General features: G+C 57.8%; 2 protein-coding genes across 5 annotated transcripts; both read right to left on the reverse strand.

The window, feature by feature from the left end:
* Positions 1–866: 866 nt before the first annotated feature.
* C2CD4C (C2 calcium dependent domain containing 4C) lies at positions 867–4,631 on the reverse strand. Its single transcript, XM_019716015.2, has 2 exons — positions 4,330–4,631; positions 867–3,784 (listed from the first exon to the last, which is right to left on the reverse strand). Exon 2 carries the CDS (start codon positions 3,743–3,745, stop codon positions 2,483–2,485), a length of 1,263 nt encoding a protein of 420 aa, XP_019571574.1. The 5' UTR covers positions 3,746–3,784; positions 4,330–4,631; the 3' UTR covers positions 867–2,482.
* On the reverse strand, positions 4,556–22,818 carry SHC2 (SHC adaptor protein 2). 4 transcript variants are annotated; one of them, XR_012497965.1, is made up of 13 exons: positions 22,122–22,693; positions 19,622–19,692; positions 19,191–19,251; positions 18,790–18,909; positions 18,373–18,426; positions 18,208–18,259; positions 17,992–18,118; positions 16,820–16,982; positions 16,143–16,200; positions 15,579–15,722; positions 13,340–13,586; positions 11,334–11,467; positions 4,556–4,654 (listed from the first exon to the last, which is right to left on the reverse strand). XR_012497965.1 is itself a non-coding variant. In XM_019716014.2 (13 exons), the coding sequence occupies exons 1-12, from the start codon at positions 22,593–22,595 to the stop codon at positions 11,339–11,341; spliced, it is 1,767 nt and encodes a 588-aa protein (XP_019571573.2). In that variant the 5' UTR covers positions 22,596–22,692; the 3' UTR covers positions 4,559–4,654; positions 11,334–11,338. The 4 variants fall into 4 exon arrangements, 2 of the variants coding, with proteins under 2 accessions (XP_019571573.2, XP_019571572.2); XM_019716014.2 differs by having other exon boundaries at positions 4,559–4,654; positions 13,273–13,586; positions 22,122–22,692; XM_019716013.2 differs by lacking the exon at positions 4,556–4,654 and adding an exon at positions 9,108–9,721 and having other exon boundaries at positions 13,273–13,586; positions 22,122–22,818.
* Between the last annotated feature and the right edge of the window lie 515 nt (positions 22,819–23,333).

Below are 23,333 nucleotides of genomic sequence, written 5' to 3' on the forward strand. Positions count from 1 at the left end.
ATAAGGGCACACACATGGTTACACATGTGCAGAGGCACATGGTTGTATGCACTCAGTCACCCACCCGCATACACACAGGCTGCCCAGTGATGAGTGGCTGGTGGGGCAGAGGCTAGAAGGTGCCTGGTTGCCCTGGCAACACATCCTGGGACCCAACCAGGCCTTGTTAGCAAGGCTTAGTTGGCGGCAGTCAGCGGGTGGAGGGCTGCTGAGAACTCCAACCCCGCACAGAGGCTCCTGGTAGCTTCCTGACAGCACTGGAAGTCTGCGCCCCATTGGGAATAAGAAGAGAAGGAGCAGGACCTGGAGTCAGAGCAGGAGACAGGGCCCTGGACTGGGGGATCTGCGGGGAGGGACATGCCCTGCGCTGGGGTGTGTGTGGTTGACACAAAGGTGGGGACTGGGCTCCTGACCAAAACGCTTGCTTTCTGATTCCTGTGTGGTAGCAGGGGCTGGGGCAGAACAGATGAGAACGAAGAGCATGTCCGTGAGGACACACCCATTTTGGCAGCTGACACATCCGCAAGGGTGCCCATCGGTGATGGCACCATATGTCCAGTCTTTGTCCCCAGTAGACAGCCGAGGAGGGGCAGACCCTGCCTCTGTCTCCCAGTCCTGGCTCCCATTGGCTAGGGTTTCTTGGGCAGGTGAGGATGTGGGTGGCCCCCTCAGGGGCCATCACGTAGACATCTGCTGAGTGAATGTCAGCTGTTGTTACAACAGAGCCTGGGGGCCCCCTCCTCCCTGGAATTCCAGGCAGAATTCCTCTCATTATTAAACAGCCAAGAAGGCAGATCTCCACCCCCGCATTCCCCCAAATACCTTTATTGCACTAAAAACAGCATTTATAAACAAACACACTTGAGGAGGGTGTCTTAAAGGTTTACCCAGAGTTGACTTCGAACACAGAGATATGAAACAGTGCAGGGGCATATAAAATGCAGGGAGAGGTCAGGATCAGAGAAAGGGAGGGGTGTGCACTCCAAGCGGGCCCTCTGTCTGCCTCCTTAACCCACAAGCCTGACCCTAGTGGTTCCCAGGTTCCAGAGTGAAGGGGGAGCCCCTACAAAGCCAGGAGCAGTAGCATGAAGGAACAGGCACAGGACAGAGGCTGGTGGGTCCCCAGCTCCCAGGGCTCCTCCATCTTAGTCTCCAGGGTGCACTGGTGCTTTCCCCAGCCCTGGGGGAAATCTGCCCTTCCCCCCTCCCCCAGTGAGATTTGGAAATCTAGAGTCAGGAGGGACAATGTGTGAACAGGGAGGGCCACCCCAGATCCCCATGAACTAACTGCCTTGGTCCATCTGTGGGCAGCCCAGGGGAGACAAAGGGGCAGAGCCGGCCTGGCCTTGCTGGCCCCTGCTTCAAACTGTATCATTTCTGTTTCGTAGAGCTGGAAAACCTCCATAGAAATCACTCAAGGACCCACATGTTGACACAGTAAGCAAACCCATGCAGTCACCTAGCAACATGAAAAGCCACAACGAGGGTCCTCCCAGCTCACCTTTTGTCCCCTTGTCCCTTTGTCCCACCCATCCTACCCAAAACCTATTTACACACGTGGAGTAAAAGCCTCGGCCATCAGTCACTGGGCATCACTCCCTGGCATCTAGAGGTCAAGGCCATGGGGGGGAGGGGGGAGGAGACGACAGCCTGGAAGGTGTGGGGAGGGCCAGGCCATGGGCTGGGGGCTGCTCTCTGGGCACCTTCTGAGCAACCCCCTCCAGGGGAGGGAGGCTCCAGATGCCCCAGCAGGGCCTAGGGGTCCTGAGCAGATGCAGCAAACAGGACAGGCAGGTCTGTGCGCGAAAAGCAAGCAGAGTAGATATTGGAGGAAAACATCCATGGGGGTTGGGGGGTAAGGGCGCTGTCTGGCTCCAGGAACAGGAGGGGGGCCATTGCTCCCATTTTCATCTGGGTGTCCTGCGCCTGAGCTCTGAGGCACACAGCTGCCTACCATAGCCCCATGGGAGCACTGTTTGTGGAACCCAGACATGGCATTGCTTTCTAGGGGGTGTCTGGTAGGCCTGGGGATGGAGGGCACTCGTGCAATACAGGGAAATATTTGGCTCCGCCTCAGAACTGCATACCTCTAGGTCTGTGATCCACGTTGGCCACCTCCTGGCACAGGTTCCCAGCGCCCTGAGAACTCCTTTCCAGAATTCTGAAGACCACTGGCATGAAACCCGGGGCCCAGGGGATGCTCAGCCCTGCAAATGGCCCTTTCTCTTACCCAGCAGCCCCCTCTCTTTGTCCTCTGAAAAACTTAATCCCGTGAAAAATTGTATCCTGGGCACCATCATCAACCTAGGAAAGCCCAGGCACCCACTGCAGCGTCAGGCCCAGACCAGCCTGAGTTTAAACCCACCTCCCCCTTCAGCCCAGGTCAACTGGCCTCCTGCCTGGCAGGGTCTGGGTGGGGAGGGAGGCAGGGTCTACCCTGGGCACCCACGGGAGGGATGAAGGAAGGGGCAGCAAAGGGCCTTTACAAGAAGGGGAGCAGGGAGGTCAGGGGCAGCTCCTTCTCCCCCAGCAGCGTGTCCCGCTTGAGGCTGCTGCCTTTGTTGACCACCTTGATCCTGAGGGCCAGTTTCCGGACGCAGGCCGGCCCGAGGCCGTCAAAAAAGAAGTCCTCGTTGAAGACTGGGTGGCGACTGTTCTTGATGATGGTGCTGCGCTGCTTCTGCAGCTTTCCAGGAACCAGGCACAGGCCAACGCAGCAGTTGATGCTGCGGACATCGCACAGGCGGTCATATAGGCCCTCAGCAGCCAGCAGGCGCACGCGCAGGCGCGCCTGGGCCGCCTCGTACTCGGCCAGAAGCCGCACACTGCCCCGTGCGCCCATGCGCACGGTGTGCTCTGCGCGAGGCGTCTGGCCCGGCTCAGGGGCTGGCTCCGGAGTGGCCCTGCGGGTCAGGCGGCGCCGAGCCCCAGGGCTGGTGTCCGGCGTGCTGTCGTCGGCTGACAGGGAGCCATGGCGGCCCACTGAATGCTTGAGCTGGCTCACCTTGGCTTGGCTGTCCTGGGCAAAGCCTTTGAGCAGCGACACCGAACGCGAGAGCAGAGGGGACCCGAATGGGGAAGACTCAGCGGAGGACCCGGTGTCACTCTCCCCACCGCTGAAGTAGCGGCTGGGGCTCATGAGGGCCCCACTGGCCTCCCTGGGCACCCCGTCACCCCCATTGGCCTTGGCACCCCCCCGACGGCGCCCAGCACCCGGGGAGCCCACCTGGGCCAGGGCCCCATGCTCGCTGTGGAACAGGGACTCCTTGCGTCGCGTGTGGGGGCTCTCAGCCAGCGTAGTGAAGCCATAGGACGTCTGGGCCTTGGGCACCGAGGGCAAGGACATGGCACTCTGGGCCTGGGGGTCAGCATTGGTGGCGGCCTCCTCGGCTGGCCAGTCTTCAGCACTCTCGATCTGGATCACGTGCCGGGTGGCGGCCTTGAGCAGGCTCTTGCTCTCAGCTGCCAGCTTTGCGGGCAGCCGGGGACTCCGGGGGACTCGGCGGGGCACAGCAGAGGCCAGCTTCTGCTCCAACGGAGGCAGGCCAGGCTCAGCCTGCCCCTCAGGCTCTGCGGGGCTGGCGGGCAGTTTGGGGGGGATGAAGAAGTCGGGGATCTTGTCAGGCGTGAGCACGTTGCTGTATAGAGGCCCTTTGGAGGCCTTGTCCCCCCCCTCGCCCCCAGCAGCACCATTCTCCCCGGACCCCCGAAGCCGCTCTAGGAACCACATGTTGGTTTTCTTCATAGGGGCGGCAGGCAGGAGACCAGGAGGGGCCCGCAGAGTCTGGGAAGAGACGCAGAGGTCAGGAGCTGCAGGCACCCTGTTCTGGGGGCTGGAAGAGGGGCTCTCGTCTGGGGGGAGGGCGCCTGGACAGGGCCCAGGACGGGGGTGGGGAGGGCGCTCCCCTAACCACCTCCACCCAGAGGGACGTGCTTAACTTCCAAGTGAAGCGGAAGCTGAAGGGGGGGGCGATCCCACTCTAGGGAACCCCCAAGGGACAGCGGCCCCTCTGCCGACCCCACCCTCACTTTGAGGATCTCAAAGCGCTTTCTAAAGGTTTCCGCGCTCAGGCCCCAGGGAAGACACCCCAGGGTATGGGTGCTCCCCACCCCCCCCTCTGGCTCCCACCCACCTGTGGCTTCTCCCTGGCTTGAGGATCAGGGTAAGCGGGTGGGGGAAGGGAGAGAAGGGTAGTCTGCGGACTGACAGCGCAGCCAGCTGACCCCTCTTCTCCCCTCCCCGCCATCCCCCTCCTCCTCCGAGCTTAGCTTGGATAGGGCTGGGGTCCTAGCAGCCCCCACGGAACATGGTGTGGTCCCTGAACTCACCTGCCCGGGGATGGTGGCCCGAGGCTGAGGCTGTCCCGCGGACTCGCTGGGGTCTCCGCGCGAAGGCTCCGGGCCTGGCGCAGGGGATACGGCCGCAGTTTGCACACGGACGGCGGTGGCAGCGCAGTCGGACTCATTCACCGGCGGCGGCGGGAAACCGCCCAGCCGGGCCGCCGTATTCCTCCTAGTACGGCCGCCACTCCCGCCCCCACCCTGGGGCCGGTCGCACCCAGGAGCCTCGCGGGGACCCAGGGCGCTGACGGCGGGTAGGTAGGAGGGAAGCAGCTGATCGCTTTTTGTTGCTGACCACCCCTAGCGCTCGCGCCTGCGAATCACGGAAGGCTGGGTCATAAACCCCAAGCCCAGCCTCAGTTCACCTGGGGAGGGACGCAGCCCCCCCACCTGCTGCTGGGCCTTTCTCTGGTGAGCAGCTTTCCCGAGCATCATCTCTGATGACGAGTAAAATAATAGCAATAATAACAACCTCAGCTGAATTTACTATTGAGCTGTTTCCTGGTACCAGACTAACGTCCTTTCCCCAATGCTGATTCTTACAACGGGCTGCTGCTGGTAGGTCCTACTGCTGCCCCATTTATAGATGAGAAAGATGAGGGTTTCCTTTTAGAAATAAGGGCCCAGCAGCTAAGCCCCGCTCCTCCTGGTAAATGGCCATGGCTCAGTGCAGCCACCCCAGAAGCGCGCGAGGGGGCTGCTACTTCCTTTCATGGATAGATGTTTGTTGAACATCTACTGGATGCTGGACAGTGATCCGGACGCTGGGGACGCAACCCTGGAGGATGCACCCACTTTGTGAGGCATCCCAGAGGTACACAAGTGAATATGAATTGTGACAGGAAGATGAGATTAAAGGAGAGAAGGGAGAACACCAGCAAGCTGTCCATAGAGAAAGGAGGCAACCCCAGGCCTGGCAGCTCCTAGGACTGCAGGGTCCCACCCTCCTACTTTGTGATCTGCCAGCCGCAAACCCCTTGTTTCCTCACTGCTTGCCCTCCCTCCCAGCCTCAGTTTCCCTTACTGGAACCCAAGGCCAACCAGTCCAGAGACCAGTCTCGGTTTGTGAGGAGCCAGCAAGATAATGTGGCCAGATGGAGGCCCCGCCCCTTCATCACCTCCACTCAGCTTGGAGAGAGGTAGGGTTTAGAGTCCCACCGTCCAGATGGGGAAAGTGAGGTTCAGAGGGGCCACGACTCCAACAGGCCTCTCAGCTTTGTTCACCCAGCAAACACTGAGCCCCTCTTTGTGCGATAGCAACACTGTCTGATGGGGGACAGATACCAATGAATGCGTCATCTTACCACCACCTCCAGGAAGCCTGCCCTGCCTGCCAGCCTGGCTGGGTGCTTCGCAGCCTGACAGAGCCCGCTACCATGAAGAATGCTCTGGAGCAATGACTTGGGTGATGTCATTACCCCTGCTGGGCCCGGAGCTGCCTGGAGAAAGGATTGTTGCACGGGCGTAGCCCTGCAGTGTCCCCAAGATGCCGAGGTTGTTCATGAGAACCTGCCAGACAAACGGAAGGATACGTGCTACCATAGGAAGGATGCCTCCTGGAACAGCACTCTTTCCTGTAGCAGGGGGTCTCGGGGTGCCTCAGCCACCTTCCTCCACTGCAGGGACAGGGACCGTGGGGCTCAGGAAGGAGCAATGCCTGGATGGCCTGGGTATTGGGGGCTTCACTCCCCACTCGCTGTTGCTGGGCTGGGGGAGGAGGCGGTGGGTTTACTCTGTGCTAAGCAACTCTAATCAGGGAGCCGCTCAATCAGGGTTCGAGTGCTGATGCCAACACTTCCTGCTGTGTGACTTCTGGCAAGTGTCCAAACCTCTCTGTGCCTCCATTCTCCTCAGTGGTCCCTGGATATCACAGCATCATGGTGACTTTTTGCCCAGAATGTGCTGGTCTTTGTTTCACGGAAGCTGCTACTGGTAAGGAAAGGGACTCAGCCAGGAGAGGACTTGCCAAGCCTCGAGATGAACCCCAGAACCCTGACCCCACCACAGCCTAGCTCAGCCAGAAGCCCCACCTCTCTCCCCCACCCCATCACATTTGGGGGCTGGGGAAACTGAAGCCGAGGTGAAAAGTGCCAGGGGATGGGTCCCAAACACCTGCTCTGTGGGTTGCTGCAGCACCCCCTCCCCAGAAGGGGCAGGGGCAGAGAGGCTGGCTCAAGCTCTGTGATAAACTGGACCCTCTCCTGATCAACAAAAGCTGCGTCCTCTGCAGAGCCCTGTGGTTGACAGGTGTGGCAGTCCCCCAGGACTTCCCCCAAACCTTGAGCTGCAGCCATCTTGGAACCAGAGATGGGGTGGCTGCAGACTTCAGGCCCAAGCAGGGGAGGGAGCCCAGGCAGTATCCACCAGCCCCTCCTGCCCTAAGTTGTGCCACCTTGTGCTGAATGGCCTGGTCCTCACCCACCACCCAGGGACCTGCTGTACATGGGGAGTGGAAAGTGGCAGTTCTCAGGGAGGGGGCAGGAGGGTGGTGTTTCCCAGGAGCCAGGCCTGAGTCATAGCAGCCCCCTGCAGCATCCAGCAGCAGGGCTTGGAGGACCCACAGGGAAAGTGGCTCAAAGACAAAAGGCCTGGGGTCCAGAGCACCAAGCCTGAGGAGCCACCTTGTGCCCATGCAGCTCTGGGCTGAACAGTCTCCTCCCCTGGGAAATGGGAGGGAAGGCCGCCTGTCTGCAAACTCTCAGGAGGGACACCAGCCCAACAAGGCACAGGCTAACCCACAGTGGGAGGTTCAGGGGTGGGCATCATCCCTGGTTTCCAGATAAGGAAACTGAGGCACAGGGGATGGCCCAATTCTGGGGGGAATTCAGCCCAGTTCAGGGAAAGGAAGCAACTGGTTTAAGGCTGCATAGCAAAATTTGAAGCCACATCTCTACTGCTTCCCACCCCAGGCCCCCTGACGGTTAGGCTGGGGCAGGGAGCATTTGCTGAATAACAGATGATAGAATGGGACAGGAGACAAGGTGGGGGACCCAGCTATCACCGTGGGGGCACCCCAGACCTGGGAGCAGGACAGGGGAAGTGATGGGGTTCGAATCCAGGCTCTGCCACCTCCCAGTGGTGTGGCCTTAGGCAGCCATCTCACCCCTCTGAGTCTCCATCTCCTCATCTGTGAAAGCAGAGAAAATCTGAGTCTGTGAAATTCTTGGCACAAGCCGGGCAGGAGTGCTAGATGGAGACTTTGAAGGGAGGGTGCCCGGCTTTGGAAGACCTTGGGCAATGAATGAATGAATGAATGAATAGCATTTAGACCCCTCTCTGTCCTATAAATCTCTGGAATCTGATACTTCTTGACACTCCCTGGGCCAGCCCCCAGTGCACTCTCTCAGCCGCCCCCATTCTTATCCTGTCCCTAGTGCATATTTCCAACTTGGGAATCTTATTACCTCTGGGCTTAAAAGGTCCACACTGGCTTTCCCTGGCACCTAGCTTCGCTCCCACTCCACCCACCCTCCGATTTCATCTCCAGCCACTGCCCATCCTCCTGCCCCCAAATGTGCTGAGCTCCACACATCACAGGGATCTTTGCACATGATGTCCCCTCCCACTCAGAACTCTGTCCTACTCATCCTCCAGATCAAAGATCTCTAAGCCCCAGGACCCTTGCCTTTTCACAGTTGTCATTAGACACTTCATGGTGATTTGCTGATTTCTGTCATTTGACTGTTAACTCCAAGAGGACAGGTCTGTCTAGGTCACCCCCTGACCCATCCCTGACCCATCAGCGGTCCTGTTAGATAAGAGAAGCTCAAGGCAGTCAATTAAAGGATATTAGGGTGGGGGATGTGAATTGATGGACCAATGAATGAGTGAATGAAAGACGAATGGAGGGGCAGACAGGTAGGTTAATGACAGATGGATAGATGGATGAGTGGCTAAGTGGGTGAGTAGATGGACAGACTGGTGGCTCTCAGTCTCCATGTCTCTGAAGAGACATGGCATCAGAGTCCCCTTCTGGCTCTGCCTTTGGATAGCTTCACCCTTAGTTATGGGAAGAGCAGTGACTTTTACTCCCACACCCTTGCTAGGTGCCCCAGGCGTGGGAAAAGGCATGCTGACTGGGGACAAAGCACAACCCCTCTCCAGCCATCTGGACCTTGGCAGGATGTGGGGCAGACTGGGGGCCACTTTGGGAGAGAGGCCTCCACGTTTGTGGAAGGAGTTGAAGGAGGGTCCTGGGGAGAGTGGAGGTCTCTCTGAGAGGGAGAGTCCCAGAATCCATGTGCAGGAAGGCCTGGAGGACAGAAGTCGGGATGCTAGAGTAGGAAGCTGGGCACGAGGGAGAAGCATAGGTGAGGGTGACGGAGTCAGGTCGAGAAAATGGGGAGGAGAGGAGTTGGAACCCCTGGGAAATGCGGCCAGAATTATAGGCAAGTTAGGAGCAATTTGGAGAAGACGACAAGGAGCTTTTTGAAGATATGTCGGGGGTATCTCGAGAGAGGTTTGTAGCATTTGGGAGATCAACTAGGGTGTTTCCAGAGAGGAACTGGGTATGTTTAATAGGGGAGTTGGGGTGTACTTTACCTTTGGATAAAAACAAAGGTGTATGAGAGATGTTTGGGATTCTGGGAGAGAGCAGACTGTCCCCCCACACCCTCCCCCGCAGCAGGGGCACTCCCACAGGTGACTCCCTCCTCTCCATCTCCAGGCCCTGGGCCCCCCACTTCCTCCAGCCCCAGGGAGGCCAAATCCGATGCTGCCTGGCTTTTTCCCTGGCCAGCCCCCCAACCTAAGAGTGCCCTTTAGTGTGCAGTCATTCCCAGGTTTAATTACAAACAGATTCCAAATGTCCAGTCCAGGTCGACACCCGAAGGCTGCCCCCCACTTGGACATCAGCACATGTCCTGTCCTGAGGACCTAAAGCACCTCTGTTCTCCCTCCAAAAAACAATTGTGCACCAATTTTTCCATTGGAAACACTGAAGCCAGCCAGGATAGGACTCCATCTCCATGCCAGGGGCTTGGGAGCCCTCCTGAGCTGAGGTCCAGCCCAGAAAAGAGTCGGTGCCTCTATCCCCACAGGGACCTCAGCCAGGGCTCTGAGAGAGAAGGCTCCTTTCTGATATCGTTTCATTAAAGGCAAGAAACGGTTCTGTCTTTGGTATGTACACCCTCACTCCAGGTGAAGGGTGGAGGCAGGAGGGGCCTTAGAACGAGGGGCCTCGGCCAAGGAAGCCAACAGGCCTCGATTACCCAGCCCAACCCAAGGCCTGCAAGAGAAGAGATTTGAGGCCCATGTGGAGGAAGGAGAGACAGCGGCGGTTCCGGCCTGACCAGGGTCCAGAGAAAGGCTGAGCCACCATTTAAGGCCACCACACCAGGGGTCTGGCAGCAGGGACAGGAGCCGAGACTAGAACCATCACCTGGGGGAGAAAGTGAAGGAGAGGTCAAGGGTCAGCTGAGACAGCAACCAGAGACCTGGGTTCATGTGTCAGGGCTCCAAACCTCAGTTACACTGCAGTAAAATGACCCAGAGAGGGGCCTCACGCCCAGGGGCCCAGCTCCCCCTTGCTGTTCCAGTGTGACCTAGGGTAGTGTCTTAACTTCTCTGCTGTTTCTTCTTCTGCAAAATGAGAATGCTAATAACAACTCCTGTCTCAACCTCGTGGGAGTCAGTGAGATGCTGTGGGGAGGGGCTGAGCACAGTCCCTGGATACAGCAGTGGCTGCATTAGCACCTATTATAGCTGCCATCAGCATTCTTTCTTAGGTCACAAAACAACTCTGGGGAAAAAAGGCAAGCAGGTCGTACCCTGGCACATGCAAACATACAGTCCCAAAGTGCTGCAGGTCACTTCAGGTGTTCCATAGGACCACCCCCAACCCCTGAATCCCTTCTCCAGACTGGGAACCCCATCTCTGCCAGCAGCCAGGCCCGTCTGGGGGCAGGGAGGAGGCCCGCGCTGAGTGGGGGAGGAGGCAGGAAGGAGACCGTTGTCATGGGGACAGGAGAGCAGCTAACCTGGCCCAGAAGCTCCTCTCACACAGCCTTTGGGGAAATTCCACAGCCCCCTTCCCCTGTGGTCCCTCCCTCCCCGAGCCCAACCCCCAGTTCCTGTGGTCCCCAGATCCTGTCTCTCCCGCCACCACAAAAGCTGCTTATGATACTCCACTCCCCACCCCCGCACCCCTAGTTCAGCCATGTCTTCTCCTGTCTGGACTACCCCCCAACCCTGTTTCACCCCAGAGTCCCTCCTCTCTCACCAGAGAGGTCCTGGGCCTGTCTGTCCCCAACCCACTCAAAACCCTCCCTTGGCTCCCCAATACCAAAAGTGAAAGGCCAAGGATGCACCTTCTCATCTCACCCACCCCACCTGACACAGCAGCCCAGCCAGACCCAGGTCATTCCCTCTTCCAGGGTAGTCAAATGCTGCCTCCCTCAAGAGATCTTTATCACCAATTAAACAGTTACCATAACAACTCAAGCATTCCACTCCCAAGGGTGATGAAAACTCACGACCACACAAAAACCTTTACACACATGTTCACAGTGGCATTCTTTGTAACAGCCAAAAAGTGGAAACAGCCTAGTGTCCATCAGCAGGTGATGGACAAACACAATGTGACCCGTCCACACACTGGAGTGTCATGCAGCCATGAAAAGGAGAGAGGCGCTGACACTCGCCACAACGTGGATGGACCTTGAACACACAGTGCTCATGAGACAAGCCAGACAGTGTGTGATTCCACTTATGGGAAATGTCCAGAACAGGCACATCCACAGACAGGATGTGGGTTAGTGATGGTCATGAGCTGGGAAGGGATGGGGATGACTGCAGACGGGGTTTCTTTTGGGGTGATGGAATGTTCTGGAATTAGACGGGGATGCTACACAACTCTGCGAATATACTAAAAACCACTGAGGTATCCACTGCAATGGGTGAATTGCATGGTATGCTCATTCCTTCTCAGTTTTTAAAAGGAGAGAAAGTGTGGCCACTGGGCAGCTGCCGGGCGCCAGCGACTGACTACACACCTGGCTTAGGGCTCCCGCTTTACCACACTGCGCAGATGCAGCTCACTCTCGGCAGCCACGATGGGCTGCCCGTTCTGCAGGTGGTAGTCGATTAGGTGGCTGATGCTCTCAAACAGCACATCCTTCGTCCGCACCTGTGGGGCCAGAGGCCTCAGCATCAGCACCTCCAGGGGCCTGTTGGGGAGCAAACTTGGCCAGCCCAGAGCTGCTGAATCGAGACTATGTTCGCACAAGCCGCCCACGTCCCGATGCACACTCAAGTCTGAGCACCCTGGGGTCCGAGACTCGGAGAGTCAGAACCAGGTATGGACACAGGCTCCAGAACAACCAGGATTCTGGGGCCACACTTCCTATAGCAGGTTGAATAGTGTCCCCCAAAACAAGTGTCCACATCCTAACCCCTGGAACATATGAACAGGACCTTATTTGGAAAAAGCGTCTTTGCAGAAAGGTCTTGAGATGAGCTCATTCTGGATTACCCAGCTGTCCCCAAATCCAGTGGTTTGTGTCCTTGAAAGAGAAAAACTTGGACACCGAGACACAGGGAGAATGCATGAGAAGACAGGGGCAGTGACTGGAGTGATATGTCAACAAGCCAAGGAACACTAAGAACTATCAGCAACCATGAGAAGCTGGAAGAGACCTGAACAGATTCTCCCTCACGGCCTCAGAGGGAACCAGCTCTGCCGACACCTTGATTTCAGACTTCCAGCTTCCAGAGCTGGGAGACAATAAATCCTTACTGTTTTGAGCCATCCAGTTTGTGGTCACTTTGTAGGGCAGCTCTAGAAAATAAACACACCCCTGGAATCTCAGAGATACAGATCTGGAAATCAGAATCACCAAATCCAAAAACCATCTGTGTCTTCGAATGAGAAGATCTTAGCATCACTGCCTGCTAGATCTGGGTGCAGCACAGAAAGACCCTCGGGTCCCCTGGCTGCCAGGCGTTTCACAGACAATGCTGGGCTCACTGGCACATATTACCTGTGGAGCAGGGTAAAAATGCACATTTCTGGGCCTGGTCACACAACCACCTTCCACCCAAGTGTGACCCATGTAAAGACAGGAGCATATGCAGCCACCGAGGGCAGTTCTTAGGATTCAGCTAGATGTAGCTAAAGCCCTTGGTAAACTCTAAGAAGGCCCTCAACACCCCTAAGCACCTGGGAAGTAACCTGTAGAGCCCAAGGATGCTGGAAAGTGCTTCACAAACCCTACAATGCCTTGTAAATTGGAAGATGCTCTGTAAGCCCTAAAATGCTTTAGGAACTGTAAAAGACCAAATCTCATTGGCTCAAAGCAACTGTAAAATGCATCACCATTTCATGTACCACGGGGGTGGGGGTGGGGGTGGGGGTGGGGAGGCAGGTTCAAAGATGCAACTGATGGTTGAAAAAATAATCTGGACCTCAGAGATGTCAAAATGAGAGGGAAAAAAGTGTGTATCAGAGGCTTGAAGAGATCAGCAACCTGTAGACCTTAAAGCTCCATGTAAATTGAAACATGCTTTGTGAACCCTAAAATACATTAGAAACCGAAAATACCGTATTTACCAAAGGCATCACTATTTGTGGGATAACAGAATGCAAAAAAAAAGTGCATCTTACAATTGTTGAAATATGGTACTTTGTAAACCCTGAAAAGCCTTGAAATTGGAAAAGATTTTGTAACACCCAAAACGCTTTATAGACTGAGAAATACTTTGTAAACCCTAAAATAGTTTGTAATTCTTAAATTGGAAAATTGTAATTCTAAAGTACCTGGTAAACGGGAACAGAATCTGTAAACGTAAAGGGCTTTGTAATCTGGAAAGTACGTCATTAAATCTAAAGGGCCTTAAGAAGCTGCCCCTCTCATCCCCCAGCCCCGCCTGCACCCCTTCTCCAAGCCAGGCCTCGCCCCCATCCCGGCCCTGCCCCACCCCACCCCACCTTACCACTCCCTCAGGATCCACAAGTAGCAGATGCTTAGGCTGCCCAGCATGCATGCCGGTGAGGACGTACTGCCCGGGGTTGGTGACGCTGTCGCGCACGAGGAAGTCCCCGTCTGCTCGGAGCAGTTTCTCCGCAGCCCGACGGCTCATCTGGCCGTGGTACCAGGGTTCCTGCCGCAGCTGCTCCTCCGTGGGGGCGATGGGAGCCCGGCGGGTGGGGGGACTGGGCCACTGGTCCTCCAAGAGAAGGGGGGCTGCCGCCGCCGTGCCAGCCGCCACGGAGCACTCATGCAGCTTCAGGGCGTCCTCGAAGGGGCCTGCGGGTGAGGACGGGGTGCAGGAGGCAGGGGGCAGGCAACTGCCTCCTGCTGGAAAGGGGGGGCCTGGCTGGAAGGAAGGACCCACCCTTGGGAACTGGACAGCACTGATTGAGCACCTACTGTGCATAAGGCCTGCACTAAGCAGCACAATGCGTCGCCAGCTGTGCCCTGTGTGCAGCTGACTGTGCTGTGTGGGCACTGTGTGTGCTCAGTGTGCTCTGGGTGTGTGCTGTGTGTGCTGAGTGTGCCCTGGGTGTGCTGAGTGTGCTCTGTGTGTGCTCAGTGTGCTCTGGGTGTGTGCTGTGTTCTGAGTGTGAGCTGTGTGTGCCCTGGGTGTGCTGAGTGTGCGGTGTGTGTGCCCTGGGTGTGCTGAGTGTGCCCTGGGTGTGCTGAGTGTGTGTTGTGTGTGCCCTGGGTGTGCGCTGTGTGTGCCCTGGGTGTGCTGAGTGTGCTCTGGGTGTGCACTGTGTGCTGAGCGTGCTGTGTGTGCCCTGGGTGTGCTGAGTGTGCTCTGGGTGTATGCTGTGTGCTGAGTGTGAGCTGTGTGTGCCCTGGGTGTGCTGTGTGTGCCCTGGGTGTGCTCTGTGTGTGTGTGCTGTGTGCTGAGTGTGCGCTGGGTGTGCCCTGGGTGTGCTGAGTATGAGTTGTGTGTACCCTGAGTGTGCTGAGTGTGCGCTGTGTCCTCAGTGTGCTCTGGGTGTGTGCTGTGTGCTAAGTGTGCATTGTGTGTGCCCTGGGTGTGCTGAGTGTGCGCTGTGTCCTCAGTGTGCTCTGGGTGTGTGCTGGGTGCTGAGTGTGCCCTGGGTTGCTGAGTGTGCCCTGGGTGTGCTGAGTGTGCTCTGGGTGTGGGCTGTGTGCTGAGTGTGAGCTGTGTGTGCTGAGTGTGCGCTGTGTGTGCCCTGGGTGTGCTGGGTGTGCACTGTGTGTGCTCAGTGTGCTCTGGGTGTGTGCTGTGCACTGCTTGTGCCCTGGGTGTGCTGAGTGTGCGCTGCATGCTGACTGTGGTGTGTGCACTGTGTGTGCCAGTGGGAGCCTGGTTGAAGCACCTTTCTCCACAGGGGCTGCTGATCTCCCAAGGGGCCAGCCTACCTCACAGGGAGCTCATAATTTCTTTCCCAGGGGAGGGTCTCTGGGAGGTGCTGGGGGGGGACACGCACACTCCTAGTCCAGTGCCCAGTGCACAGTAGGTGCTCAGTCCACACCTGTGCATGTCATTCTTCCAATGATAAGAAATCCAGTTGTCAGATGACAGGGGAACAGGGCTTTGCAAACTTTATGAAGGAAGACATATGCAGCTAGCTTGGAAAGTTCTCAAGGACCTCCAACTAGGGAGGTATCCTGAAGAAGAAGGGCCATCCTGCCTGGACAGCACTTCCAAGTGCTGTGGAAGAGGTGGAATGGATGTGGGAAGTAAGGAGGGCATTTTGGACACAAGCCTCCTCCATCAGACTGAGCCCTCTCTCAGGCCCTGAGAGAGGCCAGAACAGGCCCCAAAGTCCGCTAGTCAGCTCTATCAAGATGTGTATCAGGCCACCACCATCAGACTGGGGGTCCCCCAGGAAGCAGACAGTGCCTCTCCCACCAGACTGGGATTCCCATAGGAAGGGGCTGGGGCCTCCTCCCTCAGACCATGGAGTCACATGAGAAGGGACTTTAAATTCCCTGTCAAGACTGGGGAGACCCACAGAGAAGAGGGGCCTGAGCCTCCCCCATCATACTAGCCACTCCTTTAAGATAGGAACTAGGCTCCTCTTGTCAGACTGGGGACCCTCATGGAGAAGAAGCTGGGTTACCCCCAAGAGACTGGGGCGTCCCACAGAGGAGGAGGCAGAGCCTCCCCTATCAGACTAGAGAGTCCCATAGGAAACACTTTCGCACCTCACCCTCATCAACTTGGAAAATCCCCAGAAGAGGAGGCTGGGCTTCCCCCATCAGACCACAGGTGGCATGTGTGCACCCTCCCCCTCAGGCTGGCTTGCCCCCACATACGCATGTCGAACAGGTCTTTCTTGGGGCTGTCCTCAGGCTGCAGGAGCTCCAGGGCGTCCAGACCCTGCGTATTGACGTACAGGTGGTCCTCGTAGTCTCGGGGCCCCCTGGCATCCGTCTGCACATAGCCGTCCCCAGGTGGGGCTGAGGGGGGTGGGAGGGGTGGTGGGGTCAGCTATGGGAGCCAGGGGAGAGGCCCTGGGGAGGCAGGGGTTAGGGCAGGACCCCACCTGGGAGCCCCACCCATACCTGTCTCGTCCAGGAAGGCAGAATCCCCACGCATTTGAGCAGGACCATCAGGAGTGAAAAACCCATAAATGCCCAAGCCGGGGTAGTGGGGCAGGGGACATCCGCCCCCAGGGAGGAAGGTGGCCCAGTGAGCCAGACCTTCCCAGTTTCAAAAGAAGCCAGAAATCTCAATGAAAAGAAACTGATAATGTCAAATCTCATAAGAGCTTGGGGAGTGAAAGTGAAATGATGCAGAGGAGAAACTGGGGGGGACCCAGGCATCCAGTCAGGGAGGGGCCGGGGCACCCCCATGCCCCCAGAGCATCCTACCCTCACCTGAGAGGCCCAGCTCCCACTGCAGGCCACAGGCGTCTCTTCGAGCAGGAGATGCACCCTGAAAAAGAGCATGGGGTCCCCTTGCAGTGTGCAAGCCACTCTTCGCAGCCAAGCACACCCAGTGTCCCTACCCAGCCCACCTAAATCCCTGGGGACATAAGTCAGATGTGAGGCGAGGCTCACACCCTCTAACCCTTCCCCCTCAAACTGCCAGCTGCCCACCACAGCCAGCTTTGTGCCCACCTCCCACTCCTGCTACAGCCTCATAGGCCCTCTCCACTTGGGAAAGCAGCCTGTACCCTCCTGCTGCCCCGCACATGCTACTCTCACCATCTGCATTCTCTTCCCTGCACTGCTATCCTGGGCAACTCCTCTTCACCCATCAGAGCCCAGCCCAAACATTGCTTCCTCCTGACCACAAAGCCAGTCTCCCTGTTTTACCTTCCTTGGGAGCCCTGTCACAGCCATGATTAAATCACTGTGATCATTTACTCAACATCTGAAGTGTGAGAACAGGGCCTAGCGTATCTGTGCAGTTTGTGAAGGGAGGGTTGTGGGAGCAAAAAACCATTTAGGATCAAGGAAGAGCAGAAGGAAAAGCTAGGGACAAGGCCCAAGGAGTCAACATCAGGGGATGGCCCTGCCAGTCCCTCCCCCGTGAGTCCCCAGAGGCTGACCTGGCTGAGGGTTCCGAAGGCCCCGAGGGCACAGGGTTGTGTTAGGGTGAGCCTGGAGTCCACCAGCCCGCCCAGGGGCGGCTCCTTTCCTGGGACACTGTTGTAGTAATTGCGTTCTGTGTCCTCCTCGTCTCCCCAGGCCGGCTCCTCCAGCCCAGTCAACCTGGGGGCAGACAGCAAGTGTGAGCACAGGCAGGAGCCCCAGCACACAGGGCAGAAGGAACAGAGGTGTCTGAGGGATGCCAAGACCTTGGGGCTTGAGCTTTCTAGGGTGGATGGGACAAGCCAGACCCCAGCTCCAATCAGCTGAGCCTTCACCCAGGAAATGCTTGCTGGGGGCTGTCTTTCTCATTCCTGTTCTATGATAGGACACTGCATGGCTATAGCAGGTGCTCAGGAGAGCTGGTCTCCACTGCTGCCCTTTGCACCTGCCTCTGACCTCAGGCTGGCACCCAGGAACAGGTCAGGGGGAACACCCTCAGTGTTTAATAAAAGGCCCTCACCATCTGGCCCTATTGTCACACCTGTTGAAATTTATCCCCAGGTGCCCAGCCAGACAGGTGAAACCCAGTGTGCACGTGTGAGGAACAAGTGAGCAGGTTACAAAAGCAAAAAAGGCCACATCACCCCCAGGGAAGGGTCGGGGGTGGGGGGGCTGCATGAATTCACATGTATACTTCCTCTTCGGTGCCTGCATGTTTGAATTTCTAACGATTAATAGATATTTAAGTAGCTGAGAGCAGGGACTAGCCCAGGAGCCAAGAGTGATCTGCACACTTTCAAGCAATAAAACATTTAAACGGTTAAGAAGATATCCAAAGGACAGTAGTTGCCGACATAAGAAAGTTATTGTAATTCAGATTCGCACATCTATAAACACAGTTTTCTTGGCTTGCCGCCTGTCCACCGCTTCAGAACCCTCCACAACTGCTTACACAGACCACCGCCTGTGCGTCTGGTGGCAACAGCACAGAAAATGTAGACTGTCTGGGCCTTTGCAGAAGCGTGGGCCGCCCCGGACAACGACGACCGTAATGCGGGCAATGCCTACTGGCTCCTGAATCCTCATGGAAGCCCCGGAAGTGGGGGCTGTTTTTATCTGGGTTTTACAGATGAGGGAGCACCGGGGACAAAGTGGACCCACTCCCAGGCGGAGGACGAAGGGCTGGTACCTTTCTGGGGGGACAACCACCTTGGGGGGGCTGTACAGGTACTGTTTGAAGCGCAGCTCGAAGGCTTGGCCCACGGTGCTGATGACGCTCTGGGCGAGGCCCTCGCAACACTCCAGGATGTGGCAGGCTGGGGGCCGTTTGTGACACAGCGTCAGCGTGGCCTCTGCGGCTAAAACACTACACAGCACCCCCTCCACCCGGCCCACTGGGCCTCACCTCTCTGGTTGATGGGGTCCTTAGCAACATAGGCCACGTAATCTGTCATGTCCTGGGGAGAGAGGGGATGGGTGGGAGGAGCCCCTGGGCCAGGATTCCTGGCCGCCCGCCCCAGCAATAAAGGGGACAGAGGGGGTGATGTCTACACGCCCAGCCCCTTCTTACCGTGTCGCCACCCGAAGCGAAGGAGATGGACTGCATGTGGTGGTTGGCGATGATCTGCCAGAGACACGTGGTCACGGGGCCGCCCGGGCCAAGGGCCAGGGCCCCAGGAGGGGATGCGAGGGCTGGGGTGCGCAGACGCGCAGACACGCAGTCACACGCAGACACGCAGATGCACGCACATACACACTCCGTGCCAGGAGCACCCCCACCCCATCGTGACAACTGTGGGGCGCTGTGACGGCAGTGGCTGTGTCCCCCCTTGGCTTCTGGCTCAGGCTGGGGCCTCAGCTCCTGTCCAGATGAACAGGTCACACACACCCCTGCACCCACCACCCCTCTGGGCTTCACTTGTGTGCGTCCATAGAGCCTGCCCTGCGTGGGGCTGTGGGGGCTGCGAATAGAGCAGGCGGCGCTCACCTGGCGCGTGGCGGGCACCGAGAGGTTGAGGCCGTCGGTGGAGATGCTGATGGAGATGCTCATGCCCGCGAAGCGCAGGTTGCTTTTGCCCAGGATGGAGGCCAGCGCTTTGTTGGGGGCCTGGAAGCAGCACAAGGCGCAGGGTGGGGGAGTGGGTCCTGGAAGGGGGAGCTGCAGGGTGGGGGTGTGGGGGCTGCATTGGAGGCGTGGGGGCTGGAGAGAGCCCTGCCCCCCCCGCAGAGTGGCTGGGGCTGGGCACAGTCAGAGGGTGAGGACCAGATGATGGCCATAACCATCCTTCCAGTGCCTATGCTGCTGGGAGGGTACCTGGTACAGCTGGAGGGCCACATGGCCGCCCTGGTCATATGACCCCATGGCTTCCCCACCAGCCCCTCACCTACCTTCTTCTTCCAGGAGCCACGGACGCCTGGCACAGCCTCATGGAGCCGGTTGATGGCTTCCCTGTGGAGGGAGGGACTGAGAGCTTGGAGGGGAGGGGCCTAAGGAGGGCCAAGAGCTCAGAGAAGGGTGGGGCTCAGAGGGCGATGGGCTGAGAAAGGGTTCAGTAGACTCTGAGACGGGGATGGGCTCTGAGGAGGGAGGGGACCAGAGGGGCAGGGACGCTAGGGTGCTTGGGGAGAGGAGGGAACCGGAGGCATAGAAGTGGGGGCTCCTGGGCATCTGGCAGATACCCCCTCAGTGCTTTCCCTCCTGCTCTTTCTCAGTGGCCAGCGCATGCCTGGGCCACAGCTCCAATCGAAGGCATGGGTATTTGATTCGGTGGGGCCAGCACAGCCCCTGAACCTGGTCCCGACCCCTTCCCACAGCTCACCTGGTGACCTGGGTGCGAGTGTTGAAGTCCAGGGAGCGCATAGAGCGCAGGACCTCGATGCAGCCCATGTACTGGAGAAGAGAGACAAGTGAGCAAGCAGCCCAGTGGGGCTGACATGGGCTCCTCACGTGCCTGTTGCACTCAGGGCTCCAAGCTCTTCCCACAGTCCCTGAGTGTCCAGCTGATAGCCACAGGGCCTTTAGACCCACTGACCCCTACCATTCCCATCCCCATCTATTTGCAGGCTGCTTCCTCTCCATGTCCAGTCTCAGTGTCATTGCCTCAGAGTGTCTTCCCTGACTACGTAAGTTGTTCTCAAATCCTCCAGGTTCAACCGTGACTGTTCATTTAACCGTGTCACTAGGACGTAAGTCCAGGAGGACTGGGGTGGTGCTCATCTTGCTCACTGCTGCGTCCCAGAGCCCAGCACAGGGCCTGCAAGCAGATGAGACGGAGACCAAGGCATTGAACATCTTTGACCCCTTACAGGAAAAGCATGTGGACTCCTGCTTCGACCGCCATTTCCATGGAAAGGTAATTCAGAATCTCCAGGAGATGGTGCTGAGGGGCAGAGGAGGTGGGAATAACCAGCAAAGTTCCTGGAGTGAGGACCAGATGATGGCCATAACCATCCTTCCAGTGCCTATGCTGCTGGGAGGGTACCTGGTACAGCTGGAGGGCCACATGGCCGCCCTGGTCATATGACCCCATCCCTGTGCAACGTCCAAGACAGGCACATCCAGAGACAGGAGTGGCTTTGCAGTTGCTAGGGGTTGGGGGTGACTTCCTATTGGGGTGATGGAACATTCTGGAACTAGACAGTGGTGATGGTTGCACAACCTTGTGAATATACCAAATGCTACTGAATTGTCCATTTTAGAATGGTTAGTGGTTAAATTTGTTATGTGAACTTTACCTCAACTTTTAAGGTAAACCATGGTGATGGAAGCGGGGTAGTGGGAACGCTGCAGGTGGTGCCAGCCAGGAGGGGACTGAGTACACTGCCCAGCTCAGTCTGGGTACCCTGCACCTGAGACTTGCTTACACTAAAGTAGTATATTTATGTTATCCTTAAATTTTAAAAGTCTGACCAAGAAAAAAAGTACATCCCACAGATACTTATTAACTATAAAGGAAACAAGTGGTACCTTTACCAGAGAGAAATGTCACCTAACCAAGAGTGTTAGTTTTCTGGGGCCATTGTAATAAAGCACCACTAACTGGGCAGCTTAAAACAGGAATGTATTCTCTCTCAGTTCTGGAGGCCAGATGTCCAAAATTGAAGTGTTAGGGGGCCCTGCTCCAACTGAAGGCTCTAGGGACGGTCCTTTCTCGTCTCCTCCAGCTGCTGGTGGTGATGGCCGGCAATCCTTGGCTTACAGACACATCACTCCACTCTGCTTCCATCTTTCCCCTGTGTGTCTTGGTCCACATTTTCCTCTTTTCGTCAGAACACCCTTCATTACATTAGCGTCACCTCACTCCAGGATGACCTGATTTTAACTTGATTAAGTCCACAAAGACCCTATTACCAAATAAGGCCACGTTCGCAGGTTCGAAGGACATGAATTTGTGGGCAACACTACTCAACCCAGTACCCGGGGAGTGGGACTGTGGTAAACGCAGCAACCAAATGCAAACACATCAATGTCTAGGGTGCTGGTCCCAAAAAGCAAGCTGAGATGTGAATCCCGCCAAATGGTCAAACACACTCTGGAATCCCAGATACTGTTTGTAGATGTAATGATGGAATTGTGGGCGTGCAGGATAGCTAGCTGGGGAGACGCGTGTTGGAAGCATTTAATAGCCTTGGTACTGGTTCGTCACAACTATACCCAGGGACAGACACACTGTGCAGAGAACGTGAGGATAACAGCCGTAGGTGTGGGTGCACAGGAGATCCATTCGTCCAGCTTTTCCGTATGTTTGAAAGGTTCATAATCAAAAACCCGGTTTAAATAACAACCCGTTCCTTTACACCACATTCAAAGTCCCTGAGTCTCACATCTCAAATTCTGAGGTCTGGCTAGACACCGCCCCTTTGCAAATACCCCTCCCCAGCGCCCCCCATAGGCCAAGCTCTCCATAGGTTCCGATTCTGTCGTCTGCGAAGGAGCTTTTTAACGGGGGTGTGGGTAGCAGGATAGGATGCCCTCAATGATGTCCCCAACGCCCAGACTCCCGCCTAACAGGATTTGGGGGAGGATGTTTAATCTGCGCATGCGTGTCCCCCTACCCACCTGCGTCCATCTCCCCGCCCCTCCCCACGTGACGCCGTGGGAACTTCCACCCCAGCGCCTCCCCGCTGGGGGCGCCCCGCAGAGTGAGGGCTGGAGGTGGGGGTCCCGGGTGGTGGGGAGAGGAGGAAGGATAGAGAGGAGACAACTGGGTTTCAGGATCCGGGGTGTCCTAGAGAAAGAGGTCTAGGAGGGGAACCCCAGTCCCCAGGTCTGTGGTCGGTGGAGGATGGTATCCCAGCGGTCCCGGCCGGCGCACTCACCCGCACGATGTAGGAGACCCCAGGACCCAAGACCCTGGCGTCTGGGTGTAGCCAGCCGTGCGCCGGCTTGTGGATGAAGCTGCCTTTGCGGATCCACTCGTCGGCGGCGGCGTCTGGGGGCCCGACCGTCCCCCGCGCGCCCCGCGGCCCCCGCGGCCCGGAGGCCCGGCAGCGGCTGAGCGCCGGCAGGGGGCAGGGCGCGGCGCAGCGCGGCTCGCAGGCGTTCAGAACCGCGGCCGCCAGCGCCGGGACGCTAGCCGAGCCGGCCGACTCCGGGTGGGAGTCAGTGCCCCCCGCGACCCCCGCATCTCCCGCTGCCCGCGCCGCCGCCGGGCCGCGGCCCAGGAAGCCAGCCGGGGCCGCGAACTTCCACTGCGGCATGCGCGGCAGCAGCGCGCAGAAGGTGGTGGGCGCCTCGGGCTCCGGGGGTGCAGGAGGCCCGGGAGACGCGCGCCCGCCGGGACCCTGCGTCATGGCCGCGGCCGCCGGACCCAGCCCGACCCGGCGCTGCGCCTGGCGCGGAGGAGGCCCTCTCGCTCCCTGCCGCTCCCTCCCCGCCCCGGGCCCGGTGATGTCATCCACCCGGCCCAGCGCGCAGCCGCGGGGGGCTGCGCCCCTGGGACCCCGGCCCTTGGCGTCCCGGCGCCTGGCGGGGCGTCTGGGGAAACTGAGGTCCGCTGACTCGGATCCGGCAGCCAGAGAGGGAGCGATGTTTCCAACCCAGGGCCCGGGCAGGGACCCCCCTACTTCGCCGGCTTAGAAATCACCTCCTTTCCTCCCTTTTTTGACTGATGAGTAAACGAAGCCTGGAACGGGACCGAGGCGCTGTCAGAGAACAGCCCCAAACCAAAGGGTTAGACTCCTCTCCATTCCCACTGTTCCAGCCGGAAGTTACTTGAAAATCAGGCCCTGCTTTATTCCCTAATGGGGAGACTGAGACCCAGAGAGGGAAAGAGGTGTGTTTGAGGGCACACAGGAGACTTGGACCTAGGAGTGCCGGGGTGGCCTGGCTGGGTGGGGGGCGGGCTCAGAGCAAAGCTAAGTGTCTCCTCTGCTGCCTTTTCCTGGGCCTCAGTTTCCTAGGCTGTAAGCCAGGGGCGCCGGCTGGAGTGTGGGCTCATCCTCCATTTTTAGGGAGCCCAGTCCAGCAACAACCCAACTGAGCCCTTGGGCTTGAGCCTCCCAGGCCTGCTGGCCCCTTCCGCCCCCGCC

Source organism: Rhinolophus sinicus, linkage group LG07 (assembly GCF_036562045.2).
Source record: "Rhinolophus sinicus isolate RSC01 linkage group LG07, ASM3656204v1, whole genome shotgun sequence".
Lineage (NCBI taxonomy): Eukaryota > Metazoa > Chordata > Mammalia > Chiroptera > Rhinolophidae > Rhinolophus > Rhinolophus sinicus.